At 40.4% G+C, this 27639-nt stretch overlaps 1 protein-coding gene across 1 annotated transcript in view; it reads left to right on the top strand.

Moving 5' to 3' along the window:
- Window positions 1-24594, top strand: part of Slc16a2 (solute carrier family 16 member 2) — a 292431-nt gene extending 267837 nt beyond the window's left edge. The window contains exons 2-6 of the mRNA XM_005004172.3: window positions 11427-11571; window positions 14589-15039; window positions 15988-16131; window positions 20336-20564; window positions 22074-24594. Of these exons, the coding sequence (XP_005004229.1) occupies window positions 11427-11571; window positions 14589-15039; window positions 15988-16131; window positions 20336-20564; window positions 22074-22294 (1190 nt within the window). The 3' untranslated portion in view covers window positions 22295-24594. The remainder of the gene's footprint in view (window positions 1-11426; window positions 11572-14588; window positions 15040-15987; window positions 16132-20335; window positions 20565-22073) is intronic.
- The last annotated feature ends 3045 nt before the right edge of the window (window positions 24595-27639 follow it).

Below are 27639 nucleotides of genomic sequence, written 5' to 3'. Positions count from 1 at the left end.
AGGGTAAGATTGTACATATCAAAACAGAACAAAACAGTTCATAAACAATTTAAAGAAACACAGATTTGAAAGCAAGTCAAATTGTCTATCCTATTGTCTCTAGTTTTCTTCCAAATAGTTGTCCCCATCTTCACACACATTGAATACACAGTGCATATTATAGAAATAATCAAATCATTACAGGATGATGAAGGCTTTTTAGGTCTTCAAGATCTGACATTGGGGAAGTCAATAATGACTACCATAATGTCTCTCATTATCTTCATGGTAACTAGACTAATATCACTCTGAACAGTGAATAATAGTATTGCTAGATTTTATATCATAATGTTACAGAATTAGCATTGGGTTTCTTAGTGTCTCTTCTCCAGAGTATCTGTTCATTACATCGTGCATTATATAATCTGTTCTTGTAAACTCTTTAGGAATTCTCCCCATGTGTGAATCTCTACATGTATATCTATCATTTCTGTATTATAGGGGAAAGCAGATCAAAACAAGACAACAAAACAAATTCCTAGAAAAACATGAAATAAAAAAGACATATAAAACCACAATATTAGGAGATCTACAGTAGTTACTATGCTTTCTCTTGTTATTTTCAATAGAAATGCCCACATCATCAGACATAATATAATTGAACATAGCATTACATAGCTATTTTAATAAAAACACAACTTTGGAGACATTGTAGGACTTAAAAAGCAGTTAATAACCAAAGCAGAATGGGTATCTCATTACATCTTGTCATCTTCAGAGTAGTTGCCTTTACTTTTAGATTTGTTTCTATCAAGCATACCAATGACAGATTTCTCAACACAAACCATCAAATCAAGAAGAGCTTGCAATGATGTATTCCAAGCACTGAAAGAAAATAACCCCCAACCCAGATTGATGTACCCTGCAAAACTATCTCTCAAAATTAATGGAGACATGAGGTGTTTCCATCACAAAGAGGAACTGGGGGAATTCCTGACCACCATTCCAACCCTACAAAAAATACTGAAGGACATTCTATAGAGAGAGACAAAAAGGTTTCATAAAGTTAATTCTTTATGAAACCACGGTTTCAAGAACAGTGACAGAGGAGGTTCACTGAGAAGATAGTGGAATCAAGGGGAAAAGTAGACAATCAGTGACAGAAAAATAGCATGGCAGAGTTGAAGCAGAGAAGATTGGCCATAATCGCTAACATGGATAGCCTAAATACACTAATAAAAAGAAACACAGAGTGGATCAGAAGATAGGGTCCATTGAGATGCTCTATATAAGAAATATATTTAAACTGAAAGAAGGTTTATGAAATGAAAGTGAAAGATGAGAAAATAATTCTCTGTGTGACAGGGAATCAGAAAAAAAGTGGAGGTAGCTCACCCATCAGCTACAGATTGGTTGGAAAGACATAACACTTTTATACAATGGAGAACTACTCAGCAATAACAAAGGAAAACCTTGAGGCTCTTGTATGTAAATACACTTAGGTAAAAGTAGGTTGCCTCCCTAATCTAAAACTTCCTAATCTAAAAACTAAAGGAATTAGTGGGATACAAAATGTACAATGTACCCTGGGAAAGTAAAAGGGGAGGAACTGTCTAAATAGGGAAGGCAGAGGACATTGTTAATCTTGTATCATTATCTGAAACCCATATTGCTTTCATCTCTCTGTTTAGTTTGGCTATATTCCAGTTTGTCTATCTGTACTAGATTTGAGGGCACAGACATCTATTCCAAAGATAGCAGAATATACTACTGTAACCATTTTTAATTTTCTATTAACTTAATCTGAAACACTGTATTGCTTTCACTTGTTGTTTTGCTTGATTTTATTTCAATATGTCTTGTTCAATTGCCATCTTGTTGACTGATTTTATTTGAATCTGTTATGTTTGATAGTATCAAATCTGAGAGTATAGGCAAACACTCTGAAGACAATAAGATTCACTATGTTACTTATTCTGGTTTGACTATCACCCTCTTTTGAAGTCCTATAATGTCTCCAATGTTTTGTTTTTATTGATTTTGTTCTGTACTGCTATGTTCAATTGTATTGTACCTGATGGAGAAGGATGGGCAATTCTATTGAAGATAACAAGAGACATCATGATAACCATTGTAGATCAACTTGCATTGTGGTTTTAAATTATGTACTGTGTCTATCCTTTTGTTTTGAATGACCCCACTTTTGTTTTGTTTTGTTTATCATTTGGTTTAATTCTTTTCAAAATAAAAAAGAAATTCCTATCAGTGAAGTCATTTGAATTTGACTTCTTTCATTTAGCATGTCTTTGAAAATTATCCAAGTTGAGCTAGGCATGGTGGCACACTCCTGTAATCCCAGCACTTAGGAGACTGAGGCAGGCAGATTGTTGCAAGTTCAAGACCAGCCTGGGCTACAAAGTGAGCCCAAGTCCAGTCTGAACTGCATAGTGTGACACTGTCTCAAAAAGCCAAAAAAAAAAAAAAAAACCAAAAAACAAAAAGAAAATTATCGGGGCTGGGGATTTAGCTCAGTGGCATAAGCACCTGCCTTGCAAGCAGGCGGTCGTGAGTTCGATCCCCAGTACCGATAAAAAGAAAAAAAAATTATCCAAGTTGTTTTCTATATTACTAATTCATTTGTTTATTATTGAATTATATTTCACAGTATTAATGTACTCCCATTTATTTATTCACCAATTGAAGTATATTTGGGTTGCTGCCAAGTTTGGACAATTATAAACAAAGCTGCTATAACCAGCTGGGTATGAACATAAGTTTTCATCTATCTCGGCTGAATACTTAAGAGTGGATGTCAGTGGGATATGGTATGTATAAGCTATCACACAGTTTTTGCAAAGTATATTATTTTGTATCACCAGCAGCCGTGTACGAGATTTCCATTTTCTCCACATCCTCCCCAGTACTAGATATTTTGATTTTTAATGGCCTTTGTAGTAAGGGTGTGAAGGTATTTTGTTACATTTTTTGCATGTGTCTTTTTTAACTTTTTTGTCCTTTTGAGATACAGTTTCATTATGCAGTTCAGGCTGGTCTTTAATTCACTTTGTAGCCCAGGCTGGTCTTCAATTCACAGCAATCCTCCTGCTTCAGTCTCCCATATGCTGGGATTACAGGCATGCACCACCAGACCCAGCTTAGCATGTATTTCTTAAGTGATTAATCATGTTGAGCATCTTTTCAAATGCTTAATTGTTATTCATATGGTATTCATATCTTGTGTGTGTGTCACATCTGTTCAAGTTTTTCACCCATATTTTAAATTGTCTTCTTTCTTATGAGTTTTTTAAAATTAGTTTTACCTATACATTTTAGATATACACAGTGATCACATTTGTTGTACAGAATTCATACCTATGCAAGGTATACCTTGATTCTTCTTTTTCTCCTTGTGTCCTCTCCTCCTTTCAATTTCTCTTCCCCTTCTTATTTACAAAAGCTTAGCTTCCATTTTTTTCCTATTCTCTTTTCCCTTTCTTTCTTTCCTCCATCCTCTTTCTTATTTAGTTTTGTGAGTCATCTCATACCAGTTTCTTTCCAGATATGGGCACTGTAAATATTATACCCAACCTATGCTCTACATTTTCATTTTCATAACTTTTACAAAGAGCAGAAGTTTTAAATTTCAATAGGACCTAATGCATCAAAATTTTTCTTATGAGTCATATTTTTAAGGAACCAAAAAAAGAACTAAAAAGATGATACAGAATTTCAAAACAAAATAATAAGAGATTAACACTGGTTAATATACTGTGTATTCTTCTTATCTTCAAAGTAGTTGTTCAGATTACAAGATATAGGCATAAAGAAAGATCAAACAATGAAAACACAAGCTGTTCTTTATGATAAATAGAGATTAGTAATATAGTTATCTATCTTATATGTGTGTATGTATATGTACACATAATCTTTTTCTGTCTTTCTTTTCTCCTTTCCCCATACCACCTATTCTTCCTTTTTGAGCAGTTTCTTGCCATTTCATTTTCATCATATCTATTGTACATTTTGGATCTTATTTACTTTTTCAGGTTTTTAAACTAGGGATAAAATACAATATTTACATATGCTAGTCTGACTTATTTCACTTATATGGTCTCAAGTTATATCTATTTACTTATAAAAGCCTCAAGTGTATTCTTCTTTATAGTTGAGTAATACTCCATTGTATAAAAACATTGCATCTTTTTATCCACTTTATGGTTGATGGGAATTTGGGGTGTTTCCAAGATTTAGCTATTACAAATTGTGCTGCCATAAACACTGTGGCATGAATTTTTTTACTTCTTCTGAGAAAATACCCAGAAGTAGAATAGTTGGATTGAATGGTGCATGCAATCCTAGTTTTTTGAGGAATTTCTATGCTGATTTCCATATTGGTTGTACCAGGCTATGCTCCTACCAACAGTGGAGAACAGTTTCTTTTCCTCCACAGTCCCATGAGCATTTGCTATTGGTTGATTTCTTGAAGATAGTCATTCTTTCTGGAGTGATATAGAATCTCAATGTTATTTTAATTTGCATTTCTGTAATGACCAGTGATGGCAAACATTTTTTCATATATTTATTTGCCTTTTGAATTTCTTCATCTGAGAAGTGCATGTTTATCTCAGATGCCCATTTTTGGATTGTGTCTTTGAATATGGGGTCCTGATTTTTTTCAGTTCTTTATATGTTCTAGATTATAATCCTGAGTCTGAGGGACAGTTGATTAAAATATGTTTTCTATTTTGTGGATTTTGTTTTCACTCTGTTGATGATTTCTTTTGATGTGCAAAAACCTTTCAATGAGATGAGATTCCAGTTATTGATTCTTTGAAGTATTTCCTGTGCAGTTTTCATTTTGTTCATGAACTCTTTGCCCAACCCTATCTTTTCAAGATTTTTACCTATCTTGTCAAGTTTTTCTGCTTTAATATTTATATCTTCAATCATCTTTTACTTTAGTTTAGTACATGTTGATAGACATGGGTCTAGTTTTAGGCTTCAGCACAAGGAAAGCCAATTTTTCCAGCACCATTTGTTAAAGAGGCTATCTTTCTTCCAGTGAACATATTTGGCCCCTTTGTCAAAGGTAAGGTGACTGAGAGCTGTGGTTGTGTCTGCATCTTCCAATCTGTTCTGCTGATTCCCAGGACTTTTTTTCCAGTACCATGCTGATTTTATCACAGTAATCTTATAGTACAATTTCAATTCTGGGGTTGTGTTGCCTCCTTCTTTGCCTTTCTTGCCCAGGTTTGTCTTTGCTATTCTAGGTGTTGTCTGTTACCCAATGAATTTTAGGAATCTTTTCTCTAAAACTGTGAGACATGCTAATGGTATTTTCCTCAGGATTGCATTAAATCTGTATAACAGTTTTGGGAATATGGATATTTTCACAATGATCGTTCTTCCTATTCAAGAGCAAAGGATGTCTTTCCATTTTCTGATATATTCTTCAATTTCTTTTTTCAGAATATTGTAGTATTCAACATATAGATCTTTTGCTAAATTGACTCCTAAGTATTTCATTTTTGAAGATCTATTATCAGAAATTTCCATAATTTCTCTCTCAGTGCGATTGTTGTTTGTGTAGAAGAATGCTATTGATTTTTGAGTGTTGACTTTGTATCCAGCTATGGTGATAAACTTGTTTTTTAACTGTAATACACTTTTGGTGGAATTTTGGGGGCCTTCTATGCATAGCATCATGTCATCTGCAAATAATCATAATTTAATTTCTTCATTTCCTATCCTTATTCCTTTTGCTTCTCTCTCTCTCTCTCTCTCTCTCTCTCTCTCTCTCTCTCTCTCTCTCTCTTTCTCAGTCTTTTTGATACAGGGTCTTGCTATGGATTTCAGGTTGGCCTTGGGCTCACTTTGTAGCCCAGGCTTGTCTTGAACATGCCTCAGCCTCCCAAGTGCTGGGATTACAGGAGTACACAACCATGACCAGACTTTCTGCTTATCTAATTGCTCTGGCTAATATTTCTAGCACTATATTGGACAGGACTGGTAATAGTGGCCACCCTTGTCTTGTTTCTGATTTTAGAGTGAAAGCTTTCAGTTTTTGTCCATTTAGTATGGTGTTGGATGTTTATTTGTCATAGGTGGTTTTATCAGATTGAGTTAGATTTTCTGTAGGGTTTTTATCATGAATGTATGTGGGCTTTATCAAAAACTTCTTCTGCATCTATTGAGATGATCATGTGATTTTTGTCTTTGTCTCTGTTGATGTGATGTATTACATTTATTGATTGGCACATGTTAAACCATCCTTGCAGTTCTTGAATTATTCCCACTTGGTCATGATGTATAATCTTCTCAATGATTTGTTGCAATCTGTTTTCTAGTATTTTACTGAGGATTTTTACACCTATGTTTGGTTTTGTCTTTCTCTGGTTTTGGTATCAGAATTATACTTACCTCCAGCAATGAAGTAGGGTGAACTTCTACACTTCTGATTGCATTAAAAAGGCTGAAGAGTATTGGTTAAATCTTCTCTACATTTCCAAAAGAATTCAGCATGAATCCATCATGGGTCATATTTTTAAATGAACGTCTATGAAACTTTTGCATAATCAAAGGTCAGAAAGATTTTTGTCATGCTTTTTTCTAGAAGTGCTATCACTTTACATGTAAGGTTTACATTGAAGTTTATTATTAATTTAGCATTGATCTTGTATATGGTCTGATTATTAACATCTCCAAAACTCTTGATAACTCTCACCTTTATTTAAAAAAAAACTGTGAAAAGTGCTTAGCAAAAATTATAAGCCCTATTTGACAGATGAGAAAATTGATTAAAGAAGTTTTATGTTATTTCTTAAGGTCTGACAGTTGATAAGAATTGAAATTGTAATAAAAGGTCACGTCTTTTGTCCTGGGCCTCTATTTTTGGAGGCAGGCAGCTGGGGCTCAGGATGGGATCTCAGCAAAATGAAGATTCTCAACAGTGGGCTGTACGTTTGTCACAAACTTTCTCAGGCTTTAATTCTCTAGCTCACTTTAAGCTCTAAAACTGAAGAAAGAACCAGAAAGTGACTTCAGAAGCTGATAATGTTTATAATGCACACAACTGGCAAGAGACTGGTGTGAACTGACTCTCAAAACTCAATAAGCAGGGGATTTGAGGAAAAGAAGAAAGGACAAAAAACAGAATATGAGAAAAAATGGAACTAAAATTTTTATAAATAAGTTGGGGAAGTAGCATTGAAAGAAGGGGATGGGGTACAGTTAAGATGGCAGATAGATAAGAGCAGAATACAGTGCCTCCCTCACACAGACAACTCAGATGCCAAAATAACACACTGTGGGGACTCCTGGACAGAAGGAGGTAGATTCTCTGGACCCAGAAGGAAACAAAAGCAAAAAGAATCAGTCAAACATGCAGTCCTGGGGCTACTATTGAGGCAGCTAAGATTCTGTGCTCTCACACACCCGAATTCCTGCCACTTTGACTCGTTGGAATCAGAGTCACACTGAAGTGCAGTCACACTGAAGTCAGAGGTCAGCAAGCCCCACAGACAATGGAGCCAGCAAGGGACCTGCATTGACCTGTGGTGAGTGCTGGGAATAAAACCCTTCCACGGGAAAGGGCCACAACAGGGCAACATTTTGGAATTGGGCAGGACTGGCAAGAACAAGGAACAGCAGTGACTTCAATCAGTTGTTCCCTTCCCAGACGAGATTGGTGGGGTATGCTTGGCCTGGGTCACACCTCTGGCTGAGACCAAATAAGTCATCCCAAACTAATTCCCTACACACAGTGCACAATACAATGAAGGCCTCAGCAGGTTGACTGACCCAGAGGGGAGGAGCCAGAATACACTGCTCCTGGTTGCATGTCAATAACACGCTGGAGTGGGCAGGATTGCCTAGCCAGTGCACTCAGAAGAAGCATAACCAACAAGGAAATAGACCAGGGCCTCCTCTATATACCTGTATGGAATAAACCAAAAACATGAGAAGAGGAATCAATAAGAAAATCTCCCCAGCCCCCAACCCTGAGAACATCAATCTAGGAGAGGTAAATACAAAAGTGATTGAGGACAGCAAACATGCAATATCAGACACAGCTTCAGTGGACATAAAGAGATATCTTCAGGACCTCATAGACAAGCTCAAAAGTGAAATATTTAATCAAGTAAAGCAGGATATAAGTAGATTAATAAAAGAAATGCTAAGCACCTCTCAAGAAGACACAGATGGAAGAATGGAGGAGCAAAAAAAAGGAGAGAAATAGTTGATGAGAAATACAAAGAAAAACTAGAATAATAAAGCAGGTTCAAAGAGATTACCAGGAAATGAAAAACTTCACTGAATGCTGGCAAAACTGCTTGAAAGAAACTAAGCATAGATTATCCAAACTGGAAGACAAGTATACAGTGTGGGACTATGAAAGGAAAAATTTCTTAAAAATAACAAGGAAAAAGGCAGTAAAAATATAAAAGGCAAGAAGACAACAAGAGGACCTATAACTTAAGAAAAAAGAATGTGAATGAAGAAGCAGGGGTACAAACAAAGGAACTACAAAAGCTATTCACAGAAATAATTAAGGAAAACTTCCCAAGCATAGGAAAGGGAAATGATATCAGATGTATGAGGCATAGAGAACTCCAACCACCTACAACAAAAACTGAACTACACCCAGGCATATAATAATCAAGGTCCCAGAAATTCAATATGAGAACAGAATATTCAAAGCTGTCAGAGACAAGAAATAATTACTTACAAGGGAAAGCCCATCAGAATTATAGCAGACTTCACAGCACAAACCATCAAATCGAGAAGAGCATGGAGCAAAGTATTCCAAGCCCTGAAAGAAAATAACTTCCAGCCCAGATTGATGTACCCTGAAAAACTGTCTCTAGAAATTAATGGAGAAACAAGATACTTCAAAGACAAAGAGGAACTGGGGAAATTCAGGGCCACCAATCCAACTCTACAGAGAATACTGCAGGACATTCTAGAAAGAGACAGAAGTACCAGGATTCCAGGAACAGTGGCAGAGAGGCCTCAATTAATGGAGCAGAAAGTGGAATGAAGAAGAAAAGCAGACAACTAATGGCAGAAAAAGAGCACAAGAGAAATGAGGCTGAGAAGGCTGGCTATAATCTCTAATATAGATGGCCTTGATACACCAAAAAAAAAAAAAAAAAAGAAAAGAAAAGAGAAACACAGGCAGAGTAGATCAGGAGGAAGGGTCCACTGAGATGCTCTTTATAGGGAATATAATTACCCTGAAAAAGGGTTTATGGTCTGAAAATCAAATATGAGAAAATAATGCTCTGTGTGACAGGGAACCAGAGACTAATAGGGGTAACTCGACCAGTATTTGTAAACAGGTTGAAAAGACAGGCTTTAATAGGTAAAGGAATACAACTAGAGATCAAGTCCATACGGAAGAAGGTTCAGAACCACTTAGGTAAATAGCAGGTTGCGCCCCCACTCTAAAAACTGAGGGTGTTGGTGAAACCCAAAAATGCGCAGTGCACCCTGGAGGAGTGAAAGAGGAGGAACAGTCTTTAAAAAGATGGCAGAGGATATTGTTAATAGTGTATTAGGATTTAAAACCCACATAACTCACACTGCTCTGCTTAGATAGATGTTATTCTGTCCCAGTTTGTCTACTTGCACTAGATCTGAAGGCACAGACAGCTATCCCAAAAATAACAACATACATTACAGTAATCATCTTTAGTTTCCTATTAACTTAATCTGGAGCCCTGTATGACTTATACTGTTTTATCATGACTGATCTTTGTTAAATCTGCTTTGTTTGATTGCTTTTTCATATCGATAGATTTTATTCAAAACTGTTATGATTGATAGTATCAAGTCTGAGAGTATAGACAACTACACTGAAGATGACAAGATTCACTACAATACCCATTCTGGTTTGATTATTATCTGTTTTTGAAGTTTTACACTATCTACAAAGTTTTGTTTTTATTAATATGGCTATGTACTGCTATATTGAATTATATTAAGTCTGATGATATAGACAATTCTATTGAAGATAACAAGAAACATCACAGTATCCATTGTAGAACTCCTTGTACAGTGGTTTTATATGTCTTTATCATTTCATGCATTTATAGGAATATGTTTTGTTTTGTCTTGCTTCTCCCTCTAATATAGAAGGGATAGAAATACATGTTAAGACTCATGCATGCATAGGACCTATAAACAGTTTACGAGAGCTGATCTTATAATGCATGATGAAACAAATACTTTGAAGAAAAAGAGACACTATAGTACCCAATGCTGATCCTGGAGTGTCATGATGTGAAATCCAGCAATACTATTATTCTTTGTTCAGAGTGATTTTAGCCTACTATGTTTTGTTTAACCCCAACATAAATGAAGATATGGATAACTGTATATATGTTTAAATGTATAGGATTGATAACCATTACTAAGTTTTTGTTGGATAGTTGAACAGAACCATTTGCAATCTTGCAATCCCCACTTTGCATGTTTCACTTTTGTATCTTGGACTACTATTTGTAAGAGGGCAATATGTAATCATCAACTACTGATTTCTTACTGCTTATTTTTTCTTTGAAAGTATGTATTATTTCTACTCATTTTCTATTTTGTTTAGTGTTTCTTTGAAAAAAAAACTTTTTAAAAAAATAAAGGAGGGGATGGGACCAGTAGAAAAAAGAACTTTGTTCAAGTGACACTAAATTTTGATGACAATAGTTATGACAACTCAGAATGTGTTTAGAAGAAAAGTCCAAAAATAATTATGGCTTGAAATTAAAACAAAAAGGAAAAATTAAGGACACTAAAACAAACCTAGAAAGAAGAGGCTCAAAATGATAATAAAGTTTGGGCTTTCCTTCTGAGGGGCTGAGTGTGGGGAAAATGGGCTGGAATTGTCTATTCAGTGATGCAACTTTCTTCCTCCTAATTGAGGATTATTCAGGTTCTTTATCTTTAAAGACAGAACAAACTTTTTTGTAAAATTTGAGTTTGGAGTCATGAATTTGTCAAACATGGGTACTGGTAAAAGATTTCAGCATGAGAGTTCCATGACCCTCTTGCACAGTACCCTTAGAAATCTTTAAACTGCTATCTACTCTACAGCTTTATACAGTCCCAGGAGGTTTATTGCCTATGACCTTCCTTATTCCTTAGTCTTAGTATCTTAACACTGTTGTTCCAATGACTGATATAAGTCTGATCATAGCTCCTAAGAATTTATCCTCATGACCCTCATTCATGAATCCAAGTCCCTGAAGGCCCTGCCAAATCAAATCCCAGTGCTAGATTATTCTGTTTTATACTTAGCCTCTATTTGCACATCTCTCTAGCCATCAGGGACCAGCAGGCTGACTGTGCAGGCTAATGCAGTGCCCCCTCTGAAAGGCCATAGAAAAAATGAAATATCACCAACATCACCACATTAAGCTACAATGTCTTTGTGCTTCTATTCTCTGCAGCATGGGTAGGAGCTCTTGCCATGGGCATGATCTTCTTCTGTTCTCCCATTGTGAGTATATTCACTGACCGTTTGGGCTGCCGAATCACAGCAACTGTAGGAGCTGCCGTTGCTTTCATTGGCCTTCACACCAGCTCTTTCACCAGGTAAGACTAGAGGTTGCTGGCTACTTCCCAAGCCTAAAGACTGCCTTCATTTGGGAGCTTCAACTAGGGACACTCCTCCCCTGTGGCCTTGACTGAGTAAGGCCCCTGAAAGATTCATGATCAAATGGAACTCATTTAGATAGGGTTTGCAGGACACACTTGTCCTAAGAGTTCCAAAGTGTACAGAGGAATTTAAGACAATTCTCATCCCAGTTTCAGCCACTGAAAGGCTATGGAACAATTGATATATACCATTCCTTTCTCTGAGCCTCAAATTTTCAATCTGTAACGTAAGAGGATTAGACCAGGTGGGCTTTCCAGGACCATTCAAGCTCTGCCTTTCTATTCTCCTCCAATGTACCAAACATCTCATGAGCTCACTTTCCCTCCCAGGAGTAAATTACTTGAGTCAACCCATGTAAACACTTAGCATTCCAAGACTCCAGAAGAAATCTTATGCTGAAAATAGAGGTCAACTGAACCCAAGGCTTTTTAGTATGTCTGGCACTTGTCCAGGTACCTCTGGTTGCCGACCAAAAGATAATTTGGGACAGATTGATTCATGTCTTGAGTTTGAGAAGAATGTTTAGCAATATTCCTTACTGAAAGGCAGCCCCAGAACCCAGCAATCTCGCCAAGTACAGAGTAAACTAAAACTCTAATCCCACAGATCCAATGGTAGAAGTTTCTAGTGTTAGACAAGAAACAGGCCACAGCTCATATTTTGCTTTCTTGCCAGCCCTATAGCAGCTGTGTATAGGAGAGAGAAAAATAAAGTTCTTACATTACAGCTTGAGGACTATGGGTTTCCTAAAGAACTCCGTTGACTTTCTGCAGGTCCCTTTGGGAGTTAGTGTATCTCCCACTGCCAGTCTGTTTAGGATGACATAGGAAAATGTTGCCCTGAAGACATGGAAATGGCCACAATGACACATCTGGAATGGGGCAGAGCTAAATTTTGAGAAATCAGTTTCTGAACTTCACGCCCCAGAGAAAGGCCATGGATCTCTAGGCATAATGTTGCACTTACACTGGAGAATGATTATTGTGTTTTGCCTCAAATAGGCCCAGTAAGGGTGAGCCAGTTTTCTTTATGACTTGAGTATTTCCAGCTGCCCATCCTGCTCTCCAGGAGAGCTCAGATTTGGCTTATAATGACTTCTTGCAGAAAGCAAGAAGTCCCATTAAATAAAGCTTTGTCCTGCCTGGAATCTTCTCAGTCTCACCAGATGAGCAGTTACAAATCTTTTCAGGTCACCTCTGGTTGTCGACCTCACTTGCCCCCATCAAGTCAGTACCTGGTTTCTTATGGAAATGAGCAAGACTTCAGAAATACTTTCAATCTCAGCAGTACATACCATAGCAAGGCCTGTTATTTGAGGCTGAGTAGAGAAACATGTAAACAAATTAGCGAAATATGGATCCTGATTCCCTTCCAAATGGATTCAGTCATGGGAGGCAAAGGAGCTCAGATGTGGTGTCTTCTGGCACACTTCTTTAGGCACACTGGAGTAAATGCCTTGTTTTCTAGCCCCTAAGCCCCTGAGTACATTTGTTCTTTCTGTAAGAACATTTCCAGAGCCAAGAAACTTTCTGGATGGTTTCATGTCCAGTGAATAAATGACTGTACTTGTGGCTGGACTCCAAGTCATCCTTTCTATTGTTTAAAAAATGACTCTGAGTTCCTTTGCATGACACAGAACAGGGCAAAGTATAGGTATAGCTGATAAGACTTCAGCAACCCCACTCAGGGGCTTTCAGTTCTGGGATCCAACTAGAAATACCACACAATACCCTGAGCTAAATCCAAGTTTTGTTACCACAAATTCTTCTCAGAAGGTCTAGTTCCTCTCACATAGATAAAGCCTCATCCCATACCATTCCTATAGGGTACATAAAGTCTCATGAGAGGAGATCCAAAGGTACTTCATAGAAGAGAAGCAGTTAGCTTTATCTTTGCATTCCAAATGGAGACATTTGTATGAAACCAAAACCACTGCTCATGCTTAGTGAATACAAGCAGATGGAATGAAACAGTGACAATAACTATCTTGGAAAGCTAGTACCATATCATTTCTGTAGCATAGGCCCAGACATTCAGTATGAAGATTAGATCTCGTTTTAGGAAAGAACTATCTGTCCCAGAGCCTTAAAGAGTAATTAAGTGGCCAAATGAGAACTATTTCAAAATATATGTAGGCATCAAAAAGAAAAAAAAATTCACTAGGTTCTGCCAGTATTGTACAGGGGCAAGTAGCTGGGCATGCTGATCTTCCTATGATCTTTTTAGTTCTTATACTTTTCCCTCCACAACAGAAGTTTATGGCCACAGCAGAGTCTAAGAATTTTAAGACAGGACCTGTGTTTCATGATTTAACCCAAAACTTCTTTGAGGGTTCTCTGCCTGTCTAGTACCCAGGATACTCTAGGTAAACTAACTCATACCATGTCCAGCAACAGAGGTATTACTCTGGAAATTAAAAAGACTCTTACCTCAGGATACCACCCATGTAGATCATCCAGTGCCTTAGATAAAATTCTTAGGCCATCTGGGCTTTGGACGTGGTTGGGGAGGGTATGTCTCTGAAATTATGAGCCATTCTCTGAAATATGAAGGACCCTGAGCATAAAGAAAGACTAAAGAGTTCTATATAGGTTCTCAACCTTCCAGGATCTTGTCTCTTTGAATAACTTTGCAGTTACTTGGGATAAAGCTTTGGCCACCAAACTACCAATGCTGTCTACATGAACAGTCTGTCCAAGGCTGCCTTACTCTCCATAGCACCTTATCTAGACTTTCCATAGGCTGTTTCTGGCTTGAGTTTGAACAGTTATTGGTGGAGTGCCATGATGCATGTTCAAAAGCAAGCCAAAAACAAACTATGGAAAGGCTCTGAAGGTCAGTGGAAAGGTTTTAGGTTAAGGGTGGCAGGATAGAGATCTCAGGACACTAAAGGGGGAAGCAGATGGCTTGCTGAACAGGTTGCTGAAGGTAACTTTTGTTATCTTTCCCACAGTTCTCTAAGCCTGCGCTACTTCACCTATGGGATACTCTTCGGTTGTGGCTGTTCTTTTGCCTTTCAACCATCTCTCGTCATCCTGGGCCACTACTTCCAACGTCGCCTGGGTCTGGCCAATGGTGTTGTGTCTGCTGGGAGTAGTATCTTCTCCATGTCCTTTCCCTTCCTTATCAAGATGTTGGGGGATAAGATCAAGCTGGCCCAAACCTTCCAGGTGTTGAGTACCTTCATGTTTGTCCTTATGCTACTTTCACTCACGTACCGGCCCCTCTTGCCCAGCTCCCAAGACACCCCAAGCAAGAGAGGTGTCCACACCTGGCACCAGCGCTTTCTGGCTCAGCTCAGGAAGTACTTCAACATGCGAGTATTTCGCCAACGTACCTACCGCATCTGGGCCTTCGGGATTGCTGCTGCAGCCCTTGGCTACTTCGTTCCCTATGTACACCTGGTGAGGAAGAACAGGCTGGGTCCACTCCACCTGGCCTCAAAAAGCTGCCCTCAACCTTCCTGGAGTTTTGGGGTGGGGGTGGAGAATATTGAAAGGGCAAAGCTGAGATATTTGAAGGAAACAGTAGTTGGGAGAAAACCAGAGGAAAAAGGATAGATCATTAAAATATGAAGAAGGGAGGAGCTCCTTAGGGGAAGGCCCATGGAACACAGCTTTCATTACAGTAAAAAATCTGTATAGATTTTTATATGATGGCCACAATTTTGATGCAAGGAACTGGCCTAGATAGCTCAAGACAAGATTTCCTAAGATTGTGCTCTTTTCAAAGCTAATCTTTGTGGTCAAATTATTTTGTTTAGGAAATAATATACTACTACTTATCTCTCTAGTTTTACAATGTGTAGTAATATCTTTAATATATAAATATGGCAGCAAAGAAACCTATTGAGGTATGTTTAACCTAACACTCACTTAACTACGGGGCCACAGAAATGTTGGTTGTAGATCACCAGCTAGCCTCCATAGACTGTGTTCCTTAGAACACATTTTGAAAGTGTTACTAGGAATATGGAGGAGCCTTCTCTCCTGGTGACCTGGTGTTGCCCCAAAATACTAGTTTGAGCTCATGGTGTGGGGAGAATATAGAGGTACCGTTGGGGAAGGTTCAATTGTTAAAGCTATATTCCATCCCACCAAGGCTTAAGGGGACGTTAGAGAGTCTCACCCTCCTTAGCTGTTGCTCAGAAGCTCAAAATCCAGTGGACCAATAAGTAGGCAACCTTCGGGGCTATTAGAAGCAGGTGGAGAACTTATTCTGGAGCCATGGCTACAAGGGAGAGAGATACAGGAACTAGGGCTCTTGTCTCAGTCCAGGGAAGTAAGCAGTAAAGGTCCTGTATTCAGCTCCACTTCCCCCTCCTGTTCTGGGGTTTCTGGTATGTTTTTCAGATGAAGTATGTGGAAGAGGAGTTCTTGGAAATCAAGGAGACCTGGGTACTCTTGGTGTGTATTGGGGCTACCTCAGGACTCGGGCGACTTGTGTCAGGCCATATCAGTGACTCCATTCCTGGACTTAAAAAGATCTACTTACAGGTAAGTCTTACCTCCTGTCTACTGTGAGGAAAACCAGCCTGCATCAGGTTATCTCCAGGCCTTGGGATAGAATGGTAGGGTATGCCACTGTCATTCCCCTAGACTGCAGCTCTAGCATCACATGGATCATTGTGTAACATGGAGAAGTCAATCAAATCCTCTGAGCCTCAAGTATCCTTTGCTTTCAAACAAAGGATACTCCACCAAAATGGAGCAAGTATCTAGGGTATACTATAAAGTGTGTATGGAAATTTGAGAATGTTTTTTGGAAAGATTTGTTTTGTTTTGCTTTGTTTTAATAATGTCTCTCCAACCAAAAGTTCCTCCTTTGACTTGACCAAGATCAAATTGAGGCCAAGAGTTATATGAAGCCCACAATAAATGCTAATTTCACAACTACCACAATAAGGACTTACTTTGTTGTTACCCTACACTTTGTTGGGAACTTTTAGAGATCTGTAGTGCTCTGTAGCTCAGTGTCTGTCCTCTAGTTCCAGGCCCAGCTCTACCATATCTCATACTTTTAGAGATACTTGCATCAAGCACTGGATTTCAAATACTATCCTATCAATGGATACGAAAAAAGTGTCAGATCTCACCTCACCTCTCTAGTCCTCATTTTTCATCACTTATTCAATGGAAATAATTCTTCCCTCTCCTATGTCAACATACAAGTCAAGGTCAAAAGGAATATTTGTGTGACCAGGTTGTAATCTGACAGTAACAAAATTTTTCTTATACTGTAGGCAGTATCCATGTGGGTGCTTCAGTAGTCAGTTTTTGTGAACTGGGATCTTGTCTTTTTTGAGTACAGATTACTACTCAAGGTGTCAGTTTTGTGTACCTGACAGTAGTACTGCATTCCTAACTTGGCTCATGCTTTTTGCTTTTGCAGTTGGGTTTACCAAAGTGCCAAGTGTAGAGCACTGTGGAGGGTCATAACAACCACAGAAATCAAGTAGACAAAAAAAATCTGGAAGGTGGATTAACCCAGGAAATCCCTGAAACCATTTCCAAGGGTCCCTGTCTATACTGCTAGCAGGGATTTCTCTGAAGGCCCTGAGTGTGTTTCTAAGAACCCTCAGATGTTTGAGATAAGGACATAATTAATTTTTCCTGTTGTGGTTAACTCTGTGTTAGTTTGCAGAGCTGGTGAATCTGCTTTGTCAGAGCTGGGTATGTCTATGTGGTCTTATCAAGTCCAACTTCTCATTACACTAATGAAGAAACTGAGGAAAAGGCTTCTCAGATGGTCATGATAGAACTAAGCTCTTATTGGTGCCCTTATATTCCATCTTACCCTAAATGATGGTGATAGAGCCAAAGCTTAGAGATAAGTGACTTGACCAAGTACAAACTGAAAGACTGTGGTTAAGATAAACCAATTATGAATTTTTTAATCCCTGTGCAAATATCAGGAATAACTAGGTGACTGTTAGCATAAGAGTGTGTGTGTTTTCCCAGCCTGTTTACATGACCCTCACAGGTGTATATTCCCTGCCACAGGGCTTGGGAAATCAAGATAATCTGGCACTAAGCCAGGACTTTATCTGGGGTAAGGCAACAGCCCCTGTCTAGCCATATAGTTCGTGTACTTCTCATCATGGTTGCTAGGAGATAGGTAGGATCCTACAGCTTTTGTTCTCAATTGTGCAGTAAGAGTTCCAACACACAGGTAGGCATAACTAGTTAGAGTTCAAGCTAGGCTAAAACCTAGTGTTTCTGCTACCTTTCCCCATCCACTATCTGCTCCTGCCCCTCTTCCTTACTCATACTTGACTCCAGTTAATGGCTTAGAATAATATCAAATAAGGGGCTGGGGATTTAGCTCAGCGGCATAAGCACCTGCCTTGCAAGCAGGCGGTCGTGAGTTTGATCCCTGGTACCAATTAAAAAACAAGAATAATATCAAATAATCTTGAACATTATAAATGAAACATATCTTCATCTTGTAGTTCATCTCTCTCATTCTACAAATCGAGTGTCACAGGCCAAATGCACAAGAAAATAAATGAACTTCTGCTTTCTCTTGAGCTATCTCAAGACACTCCATCATAGGAACTGACCTTTTTCTCCCTGGGTCAGATACATGAGTACAGGTCTAGGAGAAGAAAAGAAGTACACAGCTCCAATTATGAAGAGCCACCCACTAGACCAGTGGTAGCAAACGCATGGCACACATGCTAAACAGATTGTTATCACTGAAAATTCTAAAAGGTTTGCCATCACTACCCATAGTTCTACTATTGGTAAAGACAGGCACAAGTGCGTGGCATCTAGCTGCAGGACAGTCCTTGGAAAGGAAAGTAATCCTCTTCTTTTCCAAGACAAAAATTCAGGAAAAGCTCCTGGATTCCTAAGAAAAATTCCTGCTGTGAGTATAATGAGGGCCCCCTTCGAAGTGCTTTCAGGGATTTTCTGGGAGAGAAACTTTTAAGATAGTCTCAGTTTGGACCAATTCTTGAGGTCTGATTTTCGATTCCAAAGATTTTTTTTATTTCTAAATCTTAGGAAGGCATCACAGATGATAATAAAAGGCTACCAATAGCTACCAATTGGATACAATAGCTACCAATTGAAACTGATTAAAATCGGTTAACACTATCCTTTGTGTTACATAATGATGTTAACTCTTAACTGCCATAGCAGTTTTGTTTGATAGGTGAGTCCTTTTCATCACACAGTTGTGTGTGAGTTTCCAAAAGAAGAAATTGAGATACCTCAGTTGTTACTCCTTACCTCTGTCTAGCTATATCAAAATAGCCTAGACAAAAATTCAAAGTTCCCCCAACAAAGAAGTGTCCTGAAATGATGCTATGTTTTCTAATAACTAACCAATCAACACAGCATCAGCAATAACACAGAAAATCTGTAAGGCCTGAAGAAGACTTGATTCAAACTTCTTCCATACTTTCGGTAAATTGGCCTGTTTATTGGCTAACAACAGATTATTGAAAAATCCTTGGGTCTTTAGGCCTTAGTAAACAGATCAGGTGTTAACCCTGGCCTGAAGTGACCTTGATCTGCCAGTTTGAAGAGTTGACTGAGAAAGGAGCAGTGGTGTTCTTTCCTCTGCCTATAGCCTAGATATTCAGTCTAGCTTACAGGCACAGATTGTAAATAACCTTATTCAAAAGATCTGTTTTGTTTCCGGTGGCCTTTGTCTCTGTTGAGGGTGAAAAACAATCTCTAGAAAGATAGTTTGTTTTGAAGTCATTCTGTTCAGTCCCCTAAAAAAAGTGGCTAATGAGTGCTCCTGGACTGGCTATAGGCTCCCTAGATAGCTTCTTAGTAGCATGATTCCCCTGAAAGTCCCCATTATTGTTTTCTGGGATATTCACCTAAGCCCATGGGCTCCCGGAGACATGTTATGATTGCCTCAGTCACATGATGTGTCCCATTTCCCAAAGCATAAAGCTTTGAATGAACTCCCAAAGCTCTCTATCTAAAATCTACACCCTCAAAAATGGGTACTGGTTCCCCACTGTAGCCCCCATCTAATCTTCACAAAAGGCATCCTCATCTCCTTTCTTTTCTTTTCCCACCCCTTACTTGGGCCTGAGAACATCTGAACCCAGGCCCAGGTATCTGGGTCAGCCAGACGCAGGAGCAAAAAGCAGAAATAGCAATTTCCTGGATCTCTGGATCCAGTGCAAAAACCGACTTCCTAAGGTGAGAGGCCAAGCCCTCACTTTAATTTTTTTTTAAAAAATTATTGTAAAGCAAAAAGAAAAGAATGATACAGAATTTCAAAACAAAATAATAGATTAACACTGGTTAATCGATTGTGTATTACTATCTTCAAAATAGTTGTTCAAATTACAAGATATAGGCATGAAAAAATGATCAAACATCAAACAATGAAAGTACAAACTTCTTTTTGATGAACTAACAGAAATTAGAAGTATAATTATTTTTTCTGCGTGTGTGTGTGTGTGTGTGTGTGTATATATGCCCTCATTTTTTAAAAAGTCTTGTTATGTCCAGTTAAGTAGGGGCTCTCTTAAAGACTTTCTATTATTCACTGCAGGAGTTAGAAGGGATTAAGTAACTATTTAGTCCAACAGCCCTCCCTGACTCTGACACCCCATTCCTTGCCCAATTTTATAGGTGATAGCAATGAAAATCTGAGAAAGATGATGACATTTGTTATGTGCTCTTGAATAACTAGAAAAAACATGAATTTGGGTCCTTGTTCCTCTAGGTCCTCTCCTTCCTGCTCCTGGGCCTGATGTCTATGATGATTCCCCTGTGCCGGGACTTCTGGGGCCTCATCGTTGTCTGCCTCTTCCTGGGCCTGTGTGATGGATTCTTCATCACCATCATGGCCCCCATTGCATTTGAGCTAGTGGGCCCAATGCAGGCTTCACAGGCCATTGGCTACCTCCTAGGCATGATGGCCCTACCAATGATTGCTGGGCCTCCCATTGCAGGTGAGACTGGTTTCCAGAGAGAGCATGTGTCAGCTACTTCTGTTTTCCCTGAGCTCTACATCTCCTGAGTGCCTCTTCTTGAGGCCCCTTTTCCTCTTATTTTGAGTAAGCAACCTTGCCAGTGCATGAAACTCTTTATGAAACCACTGGTGAATGGCATTAAACACAGTACATAGACATGGATTCATGTGGGGGATGGATTTTCTATAGCTGTGTATGTTGCACTGGGGCTTTACTGTAGAGAATATGGCTTCTTTCAGGAGAGTAGAGAGAAAAATGGATTTGGCCTTCTTATCCATTCTATTGATTTATGTTTTCTTGCTCTCTCTTAGTCAAGTGACGATTTTCAAAGTAGTTGAATAAAAAAAGTGGAGAGAGAAACTGGGTCCTATTTTTATTAAAATTTAGAAACACCCTCCTCCTCCTTCTCTACCATCTTTAATTGAGATTTGATTAAGGAAACACTCCAGGGCTTGCCAAAAGAAGTAGCAGCCAAAGTGTTGAAGTACTGTCTTTCAACACCCCTAGTTCTCCCTCCACCCTACTTGAAAGGCACTGTTGGTACCCCAAGGAATATAAGAAACAGTAAAACCAAGAATTTCATCTCCTTTCTAGGGATTTATTGAAAACACTGATTAATGCAGTAGCCTCTCCTAGGCTGGTCAAATGGTTTAAGTCAACAAACACTCCTTGAACATCAATTATGTGTGAAGTGTTTCAAAGGTATCCATGTGATAGTCACAAAGCTTTCACTCAGGCTCTTGTGTAGCAGCCATACTTGGAGAGGGGAACATCTACCCTGTTCCTGATCCCAATAGTGCTCAAGCATCCACAACTCTTTCTATTTTGCTTACTTCCCAAGTAATCAAAAACCTATGCCTTCGTGCCATTCCTGGGTAGTGTTTCTGTACCTCCCTATGAGGTACATCATATTAGCTTCTGGAGGACAGCAAGGGATGCCTCATATTCCATGTTAAACATATTCATGGTATTGGTAGCTTGGAGAAACCCTGAAGGCCCAACTATATCTGTAACTGGAAGAAAGACACACACTGTTTCTTCTAAGGGAAATTGGAGGTTAAGAGAAAGGGCACTCAGAGAAAAATTAAATAGGAGCTCAGTTGAATTGTTCCACAGGAACAATATGGTAGTGGGGAATGGTACAAGGAATAGCACTGTGTGCAAGTATAAGGCTTGGTCATCTTCTACGAAGTTCTTTTAAAACTAGATTTCCTCTTAACTCTATCCATAAGAGTGGCTAGGTGATAATGTAGTTTGACGAAAATCACAAATATAGAATTTTCAAGGGAATATTATTTTTTCCAGTAATATTCATCTTAAGGGCCTGTAGGCCCATTATCTTCTTTGAACTTGAGGGAGCTTCTGAGTAAAGCCATTGAAAGTTAAGATTCACTGGTTAGGCACTGATATAGCCCCTAGTTGAGGCAGGGAGTATCTTTGGATGGCAGAGCAAAACAGATCTTGACTTGTGTTTCTTGACTCTTTCAGGCCTCCTCCGCAACTGTTTTGGAGACTACCATGTGGCCTTCTACTTTGCCGGTGTGCCCCCCATCATTGGGGCTATAATCCTCTTTTTTGTCCCTCTGATGCATCAAAGAATGTTCAAGAAAGAGCAGAGGGATTCCAGCAAGGACAAGATGTTGGTCCCTGATCCAGACCCCAATGGGGAGCTACTGCCGGGCTCCCCCACCCCTGAGGAACCTATCTAATGCCTTTTTTTAATATTGTGTGCTCCACCCAGCCCTTCTTCTTCATTCCACCCTGTTCAGCATTTACATACCAGCACACTTGTCCCCAAACCCGTGCACATACATTTTAGCTATCCCCTTGGAGCCAAAGCTCTAGGTGTTCCACATTCAACCAAATTCTCCCCATGAATGCCTTTAAACTTCCCAGAGCCCATCTTCCACTATCTGGGCAAGCTTAGGCTCACCTTCTGGGCCTTTGGAATTTCTCCATATACTTTCTGACCCCTGAGGAGGAGGGTGCAGCCTCCTGGCCCTAGCTTGTTATTCTCTCTATAAAATCAAGGGCCAAAGGTGCTACTGCACACCCCCCAGGAGCCTAGTGGGGGATATCCAAATTTTCATTTGTTGAAGAATCCATTCCCATTCCTGCTTGGGAATCATTTGGGGTAGGGATAGGGGGGCAAAAATGATACAAGTAGCCCCGGTTAACATCAGAGTCCTGATGGCTGTGGCTTCCCAAGAGCTGTGTACAGGGAGTATTCTCATGTTATTATTGTTTAAAGTCTGCTTCTATCTTCTTTTTATTTCTCCTTTATTGCCTCTTCTCTATTCTCTTTCCATTCTATTTCTTTTTATGCCTGCCATAGACACATAGGTGCTTGGAGAAAAGGAAAGACTCAGAGTAATTAGCCTCATCTTGGCCCAGTACATTCCTAGCACTAACATTAACCTCACTCATTTCAGGGTGAGCCACATCTCACTTTTGGGCTCAGAGTGAAATATCACATGAAGAGGGGACCTTAAACAATATAAAGTTCCATGTTCCACACATTGGTTTTTTACAGATTTCCAAAATCAATGCATTAGCCTTAAAGCCTCCCCATTGCCCCAACTTCATTGCTACCTGTCAAACTATGAAGAAATCCTTTCACCTCAGTAAGAAAAGAACTGGTGACAGTGAGCTGCCGTGGGTAGATATAGTGGTTGTTAACATGGTGGAGTACTCTTTCAGAGAATTTTCATGACAGGTCAATATTTCCACCTAGGCCAAGCTATGAAATGGACTTTTTCAGGAAAAAGCCCATTCTGACCCTAGATCCAAACTTTATACAGGCAGCAACCACATGTAGGATTGGACAGTTTCTTTTAAGTAGGGAACACCTCCTTAAGCTTTGTCCCTGAGCATGTTCCTCCATGCTGTTTAGTGTGTATTAAAAGTGCCAGAGAAGATAAACTCTAGACCACCTTCAACCATCTGAAGTACATGCCAGATGCATTTCCAGGCTCTAGACAAGTCTTAATGAAGAACATTCCAAGTATCCCCAGTGAGGGGCAAAAAGGCACTGCCAGGCTGTGTTCAGCTAGCACAACTTACCTCACCCCTCTCTCTCTCTCTCTCTCTCTCTCTCTCTCTCTCTCTCTCTCTCTCTCTCTCCTTATTTTGTCTTTGTGTCTCTTTCTTCACCCTCTGGGCTTTCATCATTCTGTTACTATCTCCCAACCTTTTATCAACTTTTTTCCAGGAATTCCCAGCTATCATATAGAGTCAACAGTAAATTGCCACCCCAAACCAGGGTCATTCTGGGGCCAGGAGGATGAGGTTTCCCAACAAGTTTCCAAAAAACACAGTAATTCTTGCACATGAGTTTTTCCATTACAAATAGGCAGCTGAGGCATATTTGGCCTTTTATGGTTTCATTCAAGACCAAAGTCATGAGTCCTCCTCCACTGGTCCAACTCCAGCTCTTACCAACTCTCCAAAAGAAAATCCACTGATTCTTGGTTCTATTGATATGAAAGGACCTAGTTGCTAGCCTGTCTGCTAAAACAGTAGTACAGCAGGATGAGCTGGAATCCAGAAGCCCATTAATTCCCAGAAAAAAAAAAAAGCACTGAAAGTACTAGGGGAGCAACAAAACCCCTTTTCCATTCTTCCCCAACACACCCCATCTGAGTCACCAGAGGTCGGTTCCACGGGGCCTCTTTTGTTGATCCTGGCTGGTTGGTTCTTAAGAATCAGACTGCCACCTACTTCTCACCAGATAAAGGAAACACATTCATGGATTCCAAATCTGCCCATTCAGGTGTCGCAGGGTGTCAGTTTACTTCTTCTGCACGTGTCCATGTGCATGTGTGGCATTGTGTGATTTTGGAGAGAATGTTGGTTGGTAAAAGCAGCACAGTATTAATCTTTAAAGTAGGATTCAGCCTTTTATGCACCACAGTTACATTTAGGAAAACGAACAAAAATGTTAGAGCTTGAGACCTGGCACATTTAAATCCTCAAGGGGTTTGGAACAAAATAAACAGATCTAAAAGTCTGGTTTGGGTATATATGTTGCCTACAAAGGTAAAATAGTTTTAACCTAGTTAACAGCAAGAAGTTTGGCTTTAGAACTGAAGTCTCACTCCAAATCAAATTTTTGCCAGAGCAAATTTTCCTGTCAGAGCAGACGACGCAAGAGGAGCTATAGAAGGGTATAGGATTAGGTGGAAAATCTGAGACTGATATTTCTAGAGAGCTGTGAAGTGGAAATGTGATTACTTTACAATATGAGAAAATGGTTAATGGATGAGTTGGAGAAGAAGCCTTGTCAGAGTTACCACCTTGCTGCAAATGTGCCACACTGAAAGTTGGTAAAGGCCTTAGCAATAATACAGTTCAACTCCCTCTCTGTCCTTTGATGTTATCCATGGAAAGCTTGAAAGTATTACAACAGCAGAGCCAGGAATGGAGGGTAATATTGGAGAGAGATCTATACTCTGCATTTCATTAAAGTGGGAAACTAAGGACTAGGAAAAGGAAAGGAATGCTATTGAATCACACAGCTCATCATTGACATAGCAAGCTAATACTTGAGTTCAGATGACTAACCTCCAGCCCATTCCAAGTCCCTTGTTTTACGGTGAAGAAACCAGCCTGAGGAGGGAAAAAAGATTTGCTCATTTCATTAAACAACCATATAGCAAGCCCCTTTCCAAAAGAGTGTCAGCAAGATTAGTTACGAGGAAAAATAAGAACTGAGCAAAGTGTAGCTTTCAGCATATCCCATATCTTCATGATTACTTTCACTCCTGACCTTATGCTTACTATCACTGCCAACCAACACATATTTTGGGTATACTTTGTCCCAGTCAATCTAGACCTTCATGCAGCCTTGGCCTTGAAGACCTAGTTCCATCAACTGCCCTTCCACTTCCAACAACCAAATGGTACAAATAAAGCCCATCCCTCTAACTGTGCACTGGGCAGGGCAAGACTAAAGAGAAAGGACCAGTTTCCTTTCAGAGAAAGTGGTTTACCACCCATGCTATGTTGTTTCTCCCCACTCAATGCACATATCCTCAGACTACAGAAATCTTCATCTCCTCCCTTTAAGGCTAAATATTCTGTCCTGCTGTCAACCCCCAGGCTCTCCCACCCAAGAAATGCAGATCCCCTCAGAACCTCTCCCCCAGCAACCCCGGGACCCAGTCTGCTTGATCATTTGGGATCTTTAGATTTCAAAGCTGTAAAATCCCATAAATTTTATGAGCATATGGTCTCCACGGCGCTTCCCGATCTGAAAAGGCAGGCAGCCTGTAGCTCCTCGCCACTGCGTCAGTTAGCAGAGCAGGCCAACTGACAGAGATTACAAATCTCCAGTGCCTGAAAGTTTGTTCCTGGAAAGAGTGAACGCTGGTAAGAAAGTTGGAAGCAAGTTCAGAAATTTTAAAGCTAAAATGTAGCAGAGACCCCAGAAGAATAAGAAGAAGAATTAGATAACCAGACACCAAAGGCATTCAGGAGGCTCTGCTGATTCCTGCCTTTCAGTTCTCTCTAGCGGTCACCAGAAGCTGTGTATCAGGCACTCTGCGGGAAATCAGCAACTTCAGAAAGGAAAGGATGAGAATTAGAGACAATAGTGAGAAGAATAAGAATCTGTCCTATCTTCTTTCTAAGGTATCTTTTCCTCCTCTGGAACCCAGTGGCCAAGAGTACCTCCTCTGTCCTCAGGACGGGACAAGGGGCTACCACACCTCAACCAGGACAGAGACTCCTCCATTCCCTGCCCACCTCCACTGCCCGCGACTGGGCTCCCTAAGGCCAGAGTCTCCCGGAAGAATGACTCACAACTCAGTGTCAGTTTCCTGCTGAGCCTGGGCCAGATAAAATTAGCCCACTGCTCAATCTAACAAGTGTCAGAGCCTGGGTCCAGCTGGCATTAGGCGGTGGTGGGTGGCGGGCGGCGAGGGGGGGACGGGGGTCTGATGGCGGCTTTCCTCCCTGCCTCCCTGCCTGCATCCCTTGAACGAGTGGGCAGCACCTATTGTGCCCACCAACCCTACCACCCAAAGCCTCAGCGCTCAGCCCCTTCCCCTGCCAGAACTTGAGAAACCCACAGAGCGACCTCTACCCTCCTTGCCTTTCCCACAGCGCACCCACCCTCTATGCATACCCACCCTGCACTCTAAGAGTGTCTGGGGATGAAGATGGGGCCGGAAGTCCCAGGCTCCGGCTGTGGCTTTCCCCTTGGCTGTGGCCCCACCGGCCTCTGTTCACCATGGGCGAGGACGACGGGGTTTCCTGCCCTTCCGTGGACTTTCCTCCATTTCCAGATCTAGGAGGAGTAACAGCCCCCGGAAACGCAGCTGTCCCTGCCGCTCAGGCTAGGCCCACACCGGACAAGGAGGCAAGAAGAAAAACAGGAGGAGCCAGTTCCCAGCCCTGCCAACTGTCCCGTGGGCCTATGTCACCAGCTCAGCTCTTCCTCAAATCTGCGCCCCTACCGCCTTGGCCCAAGACACTGCCACCTGGGGCTGCAGCGGTAATGGGGTCCGCAGCCACAACTGAGAACACCTTACAAGGGGCCCTTTCCTTCTTACAACTGAGAACACCATCCCCAAGGTCCCAAGGATGAGAGGTGCAGCCACTGCTAGCAAAGAGCCCACCTAAGTGAGTCCAGGCTCCAGGCCCTCCAGCATAAGAGAGCTGAGGGGCAGGAATGACCTCTAGGAAACATTCCTGCTGGACTCAACCCCACCACCACTACCCTCCTTTCTAGTCTCCACACAGGTCAGTCCAGTGGTGCTACTTCTACCAAAAATGCTCCCGCGGTCCCTGCTTATCACCCAGCCTCCAAGAAAACTGGCACCAGCCAAAACAATCTGTCCCACTGCTCTGGGGAGCAGGGATCAATTTCACTGATGGGAGCTGTCAGCTCAGGTCTGCTCCCCTACCACACAATGTGTAGAGCTCACCCAGGGAGAAGATGCTTCCCCTGACAACTGCCTTAAGCTGACACAGGTGAGGCAACAGAATTTCTGAGGATGGAGAAATCTCCTCCAAACCTGCACAGAGCCCTAGCAATGATGAAGACCACACT

This window comes from Cavia porcellus, unplaced genomic scaffold (assembly GCF_034190915.1).
Source record: "Cavia porcellus strain 051 isolate PalLab524CR breed Dunkin Hartley unplaced genomic scaffold, mCavPor4.1 scaffold_3, whole genome shotgun sequence".
NCBI classification, from domain to species: Eukaryota; Metazoa; Chordata; class Mammalia; order Rodentia; family Caviidae; genus Cavia; species Cavia porcellus.
This window is presented reverse-complemented; position numbering and strand designations above follow the sequence as displayed.